The sequence below is a fragment of the Rhinatrema bivittatum genome, chromosome 2, assembly GCF_901001135.1.
Source record: "Rhinatrema bivittatum chromosome 2, aRhiBiv1.1, whole genome shotgun sequence".
In the NCBI taxonomy this organism is placed as follows: Eukaryota; Metazoa; Chordata; class Amphibia; order Gymnophiona; family Rhinatrematidae; genus Rhinatrema; species Rhinatrema bivittatum.
The window spans coordinates 53642222-53654990 of record NC_042616.1 but is presented as its reverse complement, the minus strand read 5'-3'; the positions used below and the strand labels follow the sequence as shown (position 1 = coordinate 53654990).

The 12769-nt window shown below is 42.8% G+C and overlaps 2 protein-coding genes across 8 annotated transcripts in view; one reads left to right on the top strand and one right to left on the bottom strand.

Moving 5' to 3' along the window:
- Nucleotides 1-12769, top strand: part of LOC115083952 (trichohyalin-like) — a 242508-nt gene that overhangs the window by 2956 nt on the left and 226783 nt on the right. The window lies entirely within an intron of this gene.
- Nucleotides 6506-12769, bottom strand: part of LOC115083965 (epidermal differentiation-specific protein-like) — an 83353-nt gene continuing 77089 nt past the window's right edge. For both annotated transcript variants that reach the window (XM_029588149.1, XM_029588150.1), the window contains one exon: nucleotides 6506-8901. In XM_029588149.1, the coding sequence (XP_029444009.1) occupies nucleotides 7806-8831 (1026 nt within the window). In that variant the 5' untranslated portion in view covers nucleotides 8832-8901 and the 3' untranslated portion in view covers nucleotides 6506-7805. The remainder of the gene's footprint in view (nucleotides 8902-12769) is intronic.

Below are 12769 nucleotides of genomic sequence, written 5' to 3'. Positions count from 1 at the left end.
CTCAAATACCCACAGAGATGACGCCTATTCCAGCAAACGTTGGGCTGGAGACAGGCAATTGTTATACCTACTCGCCAGCCTCAACCTGGTACTAAACACGAACAAAACAGAAATCCTACTCATAGCTCCTGAAAATCACTCTCCACCCATCGCTCCAACGGCTAGCCAAGGTCCAGTCACTTCTTCCGCCCCACAAGTAAGAGACCTGGGTGTACTGCTGGACAACAGATTCAACCTCAACAAATTCGTAAATAACACCACGAAAGAATGCTTCTTTAAATTGCAGACACTAAAGAAACTAAAACCACTACTAAACTACAGAGACTTCCGCCTGGTCCTACAGGCCATCATACTCCCAAAACTGGACTACTGCAATTCTCTCCTTCTGGGACTTCCCGCCTGCACCACCAAACCACTCCAGATGGTAATGAACGCCACGGCCAGAATTCTCTCAAACACCAAAAAAAGGGAACATATCACCCCCATCCTTCAGCAGCTCCATTGGCTACCGATTAAATATAGGATTCACTTCAAAACCATTATGATGATACACAAAGCCCTTCAGGAAAGCTAAGCCTTCAGTTGTTCGAGACAGCCATGTCTGTGGGAACTATCAAGGGGCAAGGTGGTTGTCTAGGAAACTGTTGCTGAGCAGCCTGGGAAGATTGATGAGCTAAGGTCCCAAGAAGTTATGTTTTCCTATTTTTAAAATTGCCTTTTTTCAGGGCCAATATAATAAGACCTGTGGGAAAACAGGCACTAGTTATGAGCGCGGGTTTTGATCACTGTGTGCGGCTCGAGATGCTGCTTCTGTGAGTTATAAAACACACATAAATTATGCAAATGATTTGCGTGCAGAAATCCGCGCACGTATGGAGAAATACGCATACCTAAGCGCAGTAAGGGCCTATATAATAAGCAGCTGTATCCGCGCTCAGAACCTGCACCAATAATCCGTGCATGAAAGCGAGCGAGCGAATGGGTCTCCCTATTAAATGAAAGTATGACCCTAGAAAGTATTTTTAATATTTCAAATAACTGTGCTGCAGAAAACATGGCAAATATTTTCATGGATGCTAATTCATACTGGCATAGCAGCGAGATAGGTGCTCAGTTGGGCACTTAGCTGGGAGCGAATATGGGTGCTCTGGCACCCAGAAAGGCGCCTAGCAAATGTTGCCACTCAGGCGCTGAGCTAGGCGCTTAGTTGGTCATGAATCTATACGACTGGGCGCCTAGCTAAGCTGGCCATTCGGATGCCGAGATAGGCGCTCAGCTAGGTGGTTTTCAGGGAGCTTGGACACCAACATAGGCCCCCCCCCGAGTCAGCGCTGACACTTAACTCATGCCCTGACCGTGGCAGTAAAAAAAACCTGCATTAAAACCCGCACTAGCATTAGTGCGGTTCCCTGCGTTGCCTATGATTAGCTAATCGCCTCCTTTGTATACCGTTAGCATGCATTCGTGAGGACAAAACGAGGGTCTGTCAGAGCGTTCGTACACGCTTTTTCCCCGCGCACAAAATCCTTATTACATCCCTGTATAGGGCTTTGAGTGGGAAAATGTGTGAACAGGCGCGCACAAGCTCACAACAGCTTCAGCACATCTTATTACACCGGCCCCTTCAAGATTTGTTGGTGGTTCGTCATAATTTGGAGATGTTTGAGAACAGATTGAGACAATTTTAACATCAGAGCTCTCAACTTTCCTCAGTCCACAGTTATGGGGCATAAAGAATTATTTAAGATGTATTTGTTAGAAATTTTGCATATCTGAAAATAAGAACATAAGAAAATACCATACTGGGTCAGACCAAGGGTCCATCAAGCCGAGCATCCTGTTTCCAACAGAGGCCAAACCAGGCCATAAGAACCTGGCAAGTACCCAAAAACTAAGTCTATTCCATGTTACCATTGCTAATGGCAGTGGGTATTCTCTAAGTGAACTTAATAGCAGGTAATGGACTTCTCCTCCAAGAACTTATCTATTTCTTTTTTAAACACAGCTATACTAACTGCACTAACCACATCCTCTGGCAACAAATTCCAGAGTTTAATCTTGCATTCAGTAAAAAAGAACTTTCTCCGATTAGTTTTAAATGTGCCCCATGCTAACTTCATGGAGTGCCCCCTAGTCTTTCTACTATCCGAAAGAGTAAATAACAGATTCACATCTACCCGTTCTAGACCTCTCATGATTTTAAACATCTCTATCATATCCCCCCTCGGCCGTCTCTTCTCCAAGCTGAAAAGTCCTAACCTCTTTAGTCTTTCCTCATAGGGAAGCTGTTCCATTTCCCTTATCATTTTGGTAGCCCTTCTCTGTACCTTCTCCATCGCAATTATATCTTTTTTGAGATGCGGCAACCAGAATTGTACACAGTATTCAAGGTGCGGTCTCACCATGGAGCAATATAGAGGCATTATGACATTTTCCGTTTTATTCACCATTCCCTTTCTAATAATTCCCAACATTCTGTTTGCTTTTTTGACTGCTGCAGCACACTGAACCGACGATTTCAATGTGTTATCCACTATGACGCCTAGTTCTCTTTCTTGGGTTGTAGCACCTAATATGGAACCCAACATTGTGTAATTATAGCATGGGTTATTTTTCCCTATATGCATCACCTTGCACTTATCCACATTAAATTTCATTCTGCCATTTGGATGCCCAATTATCCAGTCTCACAAGGTCTTCCTGCAATTTATCACAATCTGCTTGTGATTTAACTACTCTGAACAATTTTGTATCATCTGCAAATTTGATTACCTCACTCGTCGTATTTCTTTCCAGATCATTTATAAATATATTGAAAAGTAAGGGTCCCAATACAGATCCCTGAGGCACTCCACTGTCCACTCCCTTCCACTGAGAAAATTGTCCATTTAATCCTACTCTCTGTTTCTGTCTTTTAGCCAGTTTGCAGTCCAAGAAAGGACATCGCCACCTATCCCATGACTTTTTACTTTTCCTAGAAGCCTCTCATGAGGAACTTTGTCAACGCCTTCTGAAAATCCAAGTATACTACATCTACCGGTTCACCTTTATCCACATGTTTATTAACTCCTTCAAAAAAGTGAAGCAGATTTGTGAGGCAAGACTTGCCCTGGGTAAAGCCATGCTGACTTTGTTCCATTAAAATGTAATCCTCCCATAAATACAAGATGAAGGGGGGTGTTGTCTGCTCCAGATTCTTCTAAAGTTTCTTGGACAGCTCAGGCTTGACTGCTCCTGAAGAAGTGGTTCATCCTGCTACTTTATTGATTTTGTTTGTTTTCAAGTCTGATAAGGACTCAGTCATAAGGCTTTTCTTTAGAGATAGGGATGTTTCATTTATGGGGCAGAGGATCTGAATATTCCCTGATGTTTATAAGCAAACGTGGAACAGGAGGAAAATGTTTCTCCAAATGCTTCAGGAAGTGAAGGATTATTCCTCCAATATCGTTCTAAACGTTTGATCAAAATCTTTGACCCCGGCTGTATTTTTTTATGACTCTAAACGATTAAAAAGTTTTCTGGATGCTGGATATGCTAGTTAGTAGGAAGGCCTAATGGAAAGGATGTCCTTATACTGATGGTTTGTGTTGCAATGTCTTTTCCTTAGCTTTTTTTCTAAATTGCTATCTGATGCTTTATGGGTTTTTTTTGGTTTTTTTTAAGTAATTCTTCTCATTACCGGCATCCTCCTCTTTATATGAGGGCTTATGAGAGAGTAAGCAGAATGATTATAGTTTTGTAATTGCACTTTACTTACTTATATTTTTTTTTCGGTATGCTTATCTTTATTATTGTGCAGATGTAGTTTGCTTGTATGTAACATTTTACATTTTTAAATTAAAAAAAAAAAAGGCTTAAAATTCGCAAGCCATGTTACTTGATTGAGCAGTAACTATACCTCCCAGTAATCTCAGTGAAAAATCATGAGGAGGCTTTGAGAGTCTCCTTCGGGTGGCCAAAGTTGTTTAAGGGGAAAAAAAAAGTTTAAATATGGATCTGGCCCATGCCCCCTCTCCCGCAGCACAAAACCTTCTTCCCTCATGTATGAAAAATTGTCCTTCCTTTGAAGCTCCCTACAGCACCCTGAAAGCCAGTGGTTTCTGGATTGCACCCTAACAGGCTGATGAACAAACCAAAACTCACCATCCTAGAAGCAGTGTCCAGATGTATTCCACGCATTAAGAAAGGTGGAAGGAAGGCAAAACTATTACCGGCATGGATAAAAGGTGAGGTGAAAGGCTATTTTAGCCAAAAGATTTTCATTCAAAAATTGGAAGAAGGATCCTTAGAAGAAAACAACATAAAGCATAAGCATTGGCAAGTTAAATGTAAGACATTGATAAGACAGGCTAAGAGAGAATATGAAAAGAAGTTGGCCATAGATGCAAAAACTCACAATAAAAACTTTAAAAAAATATGTCGAAAGCAGAAGGCCTGCAAGGGATTCAGTTAGACCGTTGGATAATCAAAGGTTAAAAGGGGCACTTAGAGAAGATAAGGCCATCGTGGAAAGATTAAATGATTTCTTTGCTTTGGTGTTTACTGAAGAGGATATTGGAAAGTTTACCCATTCTGGAGAAGGTTTTTATGGGTGATGATTCAGATGAACTGAACCAAATCATGGTGAACCTGGAAGATGTGGTAGGCCTGATTGATAAACTGAATAGTAGTAAATAACCTGGACTGGATGATATACACCCCAGCTTTCTGAAAGAACTAAAAAATGAAATTTCAGTCCTATTTCAAGTAATTTGTAACCTTTCATTAAAACCATCCGATGCACTTGAAGATTGAAAGATGACCAATGTAACCCCTATATTTAAAAACGGATCCAGGGGTGATCCGGGAAACTGTAGACCAGTGAGCCTGACTTCAGTGCCGGGGAAAATCATGGAAATGGTTATAAAGAATACAATCACAAAAACATTTAAATAGACATGGTTTGATGGGAAACAGTCAACATGGATTTACCCAAGGGAAGTCTTGCCTCACAGATCTACACTTTTTTGAAGGGGTGAATTAATATGTGGACAAATGTGAACCAGAAGATGTGGTATATTTGGATTTTCAGAAGGCATTTGACAAAATCCCGCATGAGAAGTTTCTAAGAAAACTAAAAGTCATGGGATAGGAGGCGATGTCCATTTGTGGATTGCAAGTTGGTTAAAAGACAGGAAACAGAGAGTCTGATTAAATTGTCAGTTTTCACAGTGGAAAAAGGTAAACAATGGAGTGCCTCAGGGATCTGTACTTGGACCGGTGCTTTTTAATATATTGATAAATGATCTGGAAAGGGGTACGTTGAGTGAGGTGATCAGATCTGCAGATGACACAGAATTATGCAGAGTAGTTAAATCTCAAGCGGTTTGTGATGAATGGCAGGAGGACTTTGTGAGACTGGAAGATTGGGTTTTCCATATGGCAGATGAAATTTAATGTGGACAAGTGTAAAGTGATGCATATAGGGAGCAATAACCCTTGCTGTAGCTACACAATGTTAGGTTCTACCTTAGGAGTTACCACCCAGGAAAGAGATCTAGGCATCATTGACATTGACATTGTCAGCTCAGTGTGCTGTGGCGATCAAAAAAGGAAACAATCTTACGAATTATTAGGAAGGGAATGGCAAATAAAAGGATGGATGTCATAATGACTCTGTATTGCTGCGTGGTGATACCGCATCTTGAATACTGTGAGCATTTCTGGTCACGGAATCTCAAAAAGGATATACCTGCCCTGGAGAAAGTTCAGAGAAGGGCAACAAAAATGATAAGGGGCATGGAACGGCTGCCCTATGAGGAAAGGCTAAAGACATTAAGGCTGTTCAGTTTGGAGAAAAGACGACTGAATGGGATATGATAGACGTCTACAAATAATGAATGGACTTGAACGAGTCAATGTAAATCTGTTGTTTACTGTCTCAGATAATAGAAGGATCAGGGGGCATTCCATGAAGTTAGCAAGTAGCTCATTTAAAACAAATCAAAGAAAATTCTTTTTCACTCAGCCCATATAGTTAAGCTCTGGAATTAATTGCCAGTGGATGTGGTTACAGCAGTTAGTGTAACTGAGTTTACAAAAGGTTTGGATAAGTTCCCCTAGAGGAAAAATCCATAAACTATTACGGTAATAAATAAGCAATAGTAGCTTGTGATTTATCTAATGTTTGGGTACTTGCCAGGTATTTGTGACTTGGAATGGCCACTGTTGGAAACAGGATACTGGGCTGGATGGACTCTTGATCTGACCCACTATGGCATATCTTATTTTCTTACGCCTGGTTTACCTGTGTAAATGCTTTTGAAAATTACTCTTAAAGGTTATAAAGTGAAGGTAAGAATAAAATTATACAGTATACAATTTATGACATTTGATTCAATTTCTTTATTAGTTATGAGTTCAGGATCTAAAGCAAAGAACAGAATAATAGAAGATTTCTGGATTAGTTAATCTGCAGCACAGCATCTGTAGCTTTATAGATGGCAGCAATCTTTAAATCATCCAGCGGGACACCGCCCGTGCACCCCCTACTTCTCTGCATGAGCATGGCTGACACCTCCAATTTGTGTAGTGCCGAGAAAGCATTTGCAATCCTTAATCCAGCAGCCTCACACCTAGGAAGCAAGAATTTTCAATAGTACAGAAAGGAGCACAGTACAGATTTTTAACAAACTTTACAGGCAATGAATGCATTGCGAGGGATTGAAACCAGTGAATTATCAATTCATTAGGAATAATATCCTCAATATTTTAAATGAGGCTTTGGCACAGGGGCCTCTGAGATTATACCAGCCCCTCCTTCAGGGGTGGGTCTCTGTCTTTTAAAAAGTATCACAGCCCATAAAGACTCCAGGACCGTTGAGCTACAAGAACTAAACTCATGGGCAATACATTGTGGAGGCAGTTTGGAATTTAAATAGCACAAATAGTGGGAAAGTACACACCCAGTCTTCACTCGTGCACTTTGTAGCTAATTTTCAAAGAGAAACTACCCCAGTAGCGTAAATTCTGCATGCAAAAAGCAGCCCTGCACTTTGCACTTGCTGTCTGCACAGGTTGTTGAGAGAGGAGGGGTGTAAAATAACAGCATGTGCGCGTGCTCTTTCCCCTCTCCCTCCATGCCGGGACGCAGTCCCTCGTTCTGGATAAAAGTCCATGCAATATAGAAGCCAAAGCATACTGTAAGCCATTCTGGGATGGGCGAGATCCAGAGAGGCCAGTTAATATGGGTAAATCGTTACTTAAGTGGATTTGAAAATTGCACTTGGTGAGAAGAATTTTCCAAGGGATTCATCCAGGTAAGTGAACATTTGCCTGCTTGGATTTCCCCCAGGTGAAAGCATCCACCCTCCGAGCAGCTGAAAGTCAACGCAGGCCTTCATAACACCTGGGCTTGTAGGAGGATGTTAGAAAGGCGTTCCTGTAAGTCGGATGCATGACATGGCATACAGTTGTGGTTTCAAACAGCTGAAAGGTGTTTTGTCCCTGTTCCACCTCTGGCAGATACAGCAGATGCAAAGTTCAAGGAGTTTCCCTTTTAAAAACTGGCGACAAGGTCCTCGTGTTCTTCAACACAGGCTCCTGAAAATTCCCCTGCACAAAAGCGCAACTTAGACATGCAGAAAGGGATTTTCCAGTTTCCTGGTTATTAAGGCTCTTTTTAAAATACATGGGAGGGACATAGTAATTTTGTCAAATTTCTAGATTTTCCTACGAGTTCTCCAACTAAGGATCAGAACCATCCATTTCTGTCCATGATTTGAGTTAAAGCTGAGTGAAATCTGTGTTGTAGTCCCTGGCATAGACTAAACCTTTGCTGATTCATATTCAGTAGTGATGATGTTCCCCATCTCACACCTCAGTTCTCCTTTTTCAATTGTCGTCTTCTCATTCTGCTCAACAGTGAGCTCCACTGGCACAATGATGGTGCACTCATTCCTTATTACTCTAACGGTCATTTTGGTGTGGGGTGGGACCTTGGTATATTGAGCTCCAGTTTCTTTCTTGGTGGAGGTCTCTGATTTCCCTCTTTCGAAAGTTAAGGAATTTGAAATTTTGGTGCTTACAGATGCAATTAGTTGTATTGTAATCTCTGCCCCAGCCGCGATGGTGGTGGTGTCACTAAATTTAAAATCATAAGTGACAGATGACTCGTAATCTCTGGAACGAGTGCTGGTTAACTCCTGCTCAAAATCACTTTTATTCACCCCAATAATCTCTTCAAGTAAGGAGCAAATCTCATTTTCCTTCTTCATCTGAGGCCAAAGCACCTTGGATGTCACAATGGGACGTCCAGCACGCAGAGGCCGGATGTAAGATACGTTGTTGTTAAATCTAAATGGAATTGTGCTATAATCTTCCAAATCTTCCCCAGTCCGAGCCAGTATTCGCCATCCTTTTTTGCTTGACTGCTCATACAGAATCCAGGCACCTCTCTGAACAGTATGAGAAGAAGCCATATCGTTGAAATTATCATATTTCAGGTTGGTCTCCATTGTAAATGTTTTGCTTTGGCCTTGGAACTTTTTATTCTCATAGAGTGTGATCTCAGGATTTTTCAGGTCATCGGTGATCAGCCTCAGTGAAGAGATTTTGTCTTGCAGTTCAATATTTGGGTGTTTGCCTTCTTCATACTCTCGCAGCCATCCACCAAAATCTGGATCTTCGTAGGCAATCCATGGCTGCCCAATGACTTCCAGAGAGGAGATGCAGTCACCAAAACCAACATCTCTTAGATTCTTAACGTCAGATGTGAACTCTCTGCACTGCCCTTGGAAGTCAGGAAGCTCATAGGCAATAATCTTGTTTCCCTTGTTTGGGGCGGTGCTCATAGTGATCAGTTGAGAATTAGAAGATTTCAGTATATTTTTTTTTTCTCCAAGGAGATTGGATGATTCTCTCCTACAAAACAGGAAACACATTGACAAAATTAATTACATGCATAGGAGCAACATATAATTCAGATACACATTGAATTCATTGTAACCTCTATTACAGCCAACTTTTCAGAATGATTTAGAGGTGTTCAGCTCAACACAAGTTACCCCACCCCCAGCCAAAAGGTCTTGGGTATCACTAGTCAGGCCATATTTAAGGTAAAGAGAGGAGCAACCAGTGCAGTTACTGGAGGTCTCCATGTGTCCAAAGGAAGAGCTAGGAAAGCACTGAAACCCCATTGCCTCTTTTTTTTTTTTTTTTTCTCCTCAATCCCTGTTCGTCCTCGCCACTCTGTACCTCCCTTCCCACAAATCTGTCTGAATCCAATCTCTCTCTCTTCCAGTCATCCTGGCCAATTCATATCACTCACACTCTTTCCCCCTTTCTCTTAATCTTTTCTTTCTCCTTTCTGTTTTATTCCCCCTCCCTCATTACTGTCTGTGTAATGTTTGGCTTATATTTGGGGGCTGGGAGCTTTATACTCCTTTGTCTGTTCCAGTCCTTCCTAACCTGTTCTCCTCACTACTTTCTCACCCTGCCTGCTCTGCTCCCCTCCCAGTTCTCTGCCTCTCAATTTCCCCCTCACCTCTTCCAGACCAGCTCTCCTCTCCTGCAGGCTAAGCTCAAGCATCCCCTCACTGCTCCTTACCCCGCACCCCTCTTCAACAGGCTCAGCTCACATCTCAATTTGTGATTCCCCTCCTCCACAGAGACTTGGATCATGTCCTTGCTCTGCTTTCCCAGATCTCCAGCACATCTCTGTTCCCTGGGACCAGTCTTGCCTCTCCATCCCCTGAAGCATTTCTCCTGGTTTGCAGGCCTGCGGCAGTCCCATGCTCAAGAGTCCATGTGAGCAGCCTGCCACCTGCATCCCCCGAGCCTTGTCAGCTCGGCAGTCGTCAGCTCCCCCAGCCTCCAGGGCCACAGCTGCACATGGTACTTCCTGTGCTCTGCCTGGAAACCCCAGCGATCATGTGCTGAGTGGGAGAGCTAGACACTATCCAGCATCCCTGGACATGGAAGCATGTACTCATGTACCCCAAATGCATGCCAGCCTGCCTGATACAGCTCTAATAGCCATAAATTGAGTAACAACATAGGAACATAAAATGCGCCTTGCTGGCTAAGACAAAGGGTCCATCGAGCCCAGCATTCTGCCTCTGACAGTTGCCAATCCAGATCACCAGAAATTACCTGGCAAATATATTACTTGTCTGTTACTCCCAGGGATAGATGATAGTTTTCCCTGAGTCTAGCTGGCTAATAATTGTGTATGGACTTTTCTTCCAGGAACTTGTCCAAACCTTTTTTAAAGCAAACTATGCTAGTTGCCTTGACCACATCCTCTGACAATAAATTCCAAAGCTTTGTTGTGCACAGAGTGAAAAAATACTTTCCTCTGCACTCAGGCAGGCCAACCAATCATTCCTACCAGCAGATGGAGACAGAGTAAACTGAAATCTGCGCATGCATTGATGTGCATGCAGGAGATCGTGTGGAAGGAGAGTGTCATTTTCATGACAGATAATGACCTCGGTGGCTAAAAATTCTAAACACCTTTCTATTTGTATGACTTGCCATATAGGGGCTATCTAGTGTCGCTCTCACTTCGATTGTGCCAGCGCCATCTGGAGGCTCAAGGTGATTTGCCTCCCAAATATGTTGCCACCATTGGAACACATCCCCTGCCAGTGGAGGACTCTGTGGAGAAGGGGACACAGGAGGTGATACGATGGACAGTTCCACTCTCTCTCTTGTTCCCAATGGGAGGGACATCCCCCGGGGAGGGTTCAGAGAGTTCCATGTTCGGTCCTATGGGTCCTGGTATGTATTCATTCTCCTCCTGGGTGGAGTTTTTCCAGAGGTTACTTGCCTTTCTGAAAGGGCATCCAGTGGAGAATAAGCAGCCCTGTAAAGAGCGGACACGTCATAGATCTTCCCACTTGGCGTCCAAGTTGGGGGAAACATCGTAAAGAGGCTCTCCCTGGTGAGGTAGAGGAGGATGAGGATCATAACCTGTCGGATAATTCTGGTGAGCACTCAAATTTCACATCTCTAGAAAACTGACAAATTCCGCCGGACTTGGAGCGGAATTTGCCCTGCTTTCCTCAGAAGGATGAGTTGCCAGGTCTGTTGATTCAGACCCTGAAAACGTTTAGAGTAGACGAGGGGGGGGGGGTGATGCTACAGGATTAAGAAAGAAAGATCCCATTTTGGTCATCATGTGTAAGGTATTCTGTTTCTTTCCACTCCTGGAACCAGTGCAAGAGTTAATTGACCTTGAGTGGATTGCTCTGGAAGGGAGTTTTAAAGGTGAGCGTTCCTTGGCAGGCTTGTATCCCTTGGATCCGAAGGCAAGAGAGCAGTTGCGATTCTCAAAGATTGATGCCTTGGTGTGCACTGTCACCAAGCAAATCACCTTCCCGATCGAAGTGGGAGCAGCACTAAAGGATGCCCAGGATTGAGGCCACCCTCAAGCAGACGTTTGAAATGATGGTAATGAATTTGCAAATAGCTTCTTGCCGTTGCTTGGTGGCATGAGCAGGCTTGCCTCCATCTTAGGAAACTCAAGGAGTTGGAACCGATAGCAGGCTAGCGATAGAACCAGGAGCCATATTTTTAGCTGATGCAACCTGTGACTGGGTGCATATGGTCATTAGAGGTGTAGGTTCTGGGTTAGTGGCAAGACGCCTGCCTTGGCTGAACTGGTGCTCTCTTTCTCCTTCTCTTCATCCTCCCTAGGGAGGGAGTAACCTTGAGGGATTTAACATAAGAACATGCCATACAGGATGCCCAGCATCCTGTTTCCAACAGTGGCCAGTCCAGGCCATAAAACCTGGCAAGTACCCAAAACCTAAGTCTATCCCATGCTACTGATGCTAGTAATAGCAGTGGCTATTTTCTAAGTCAGCTTAATTAATAGCAGGTAATGGACTTCTTCTCCAAGAACCTATCCAATCCTTTTTGAAACACAGCTATACTAACTGCACTAACCACATCCTCTGGCAACAAATTCCAGAGTTTAATTGTGCGTTGAGTGAAAAAGAACTTTCTCTGATTAGTTTTAAATGTGCCACATGCTAACTTCATGGAGTGCCCCCTAGTCTTTCTATTATCTGAAAGAATAAATAACCGATTCACATCTACCCATTCTAGACCTCTAGTGATTTTAAACACCTCTATCATATCCTCCATCAGCTGTCTCTTCTCCAAGCTGAAAAGTTCTAACCTCTTTAGTCTTTCCTCATAGGGGAGCTGTTGCAGTCCCTTTATCACTTTGGTTGTCCTTCTCTGTATCTTTATTTATTTATTTTTATTTAACAGTTTTTTATACCGACCTTCATAGTAAATAACCATATCGGATCGGTTTACATTTAACAGAGGGTATAACTGAAGGAACAATTCAGGTAAACAAAAGATAACAATAGATAGGAATAAGTCAAAGTTACAATCAATGGGAATCGAGAACTTGGAAGCTTAACATAAGCTGGAAAGAAGATAAAGGCAGGTAATAATTATAAAATATACGATAGTGAGACAGGGTTAAAGCTTGAGGGTGCTTTAACCTGGAGGTGCCAGAGTCCATAGTTCATGAAGATAAATGCCAAAGGCCGGGTGAGAGTGGAGGGCCGTTAGTGATTGTCTGGTGGATCGGAGAAGGCTTTGTGGAAGAGCCACGCAACTTCTCACATCGCAACTATTATCTTTTTTGAGATGTGGCGACTACCATGGTGCAACATTCTGTTTGCTTTTTTGACTGCCGCAGCACACTGAACCGAAGATTTCAATGTGTTATCCACTATGACGCCTAGATTGCTTTCTTGGGTGGTAG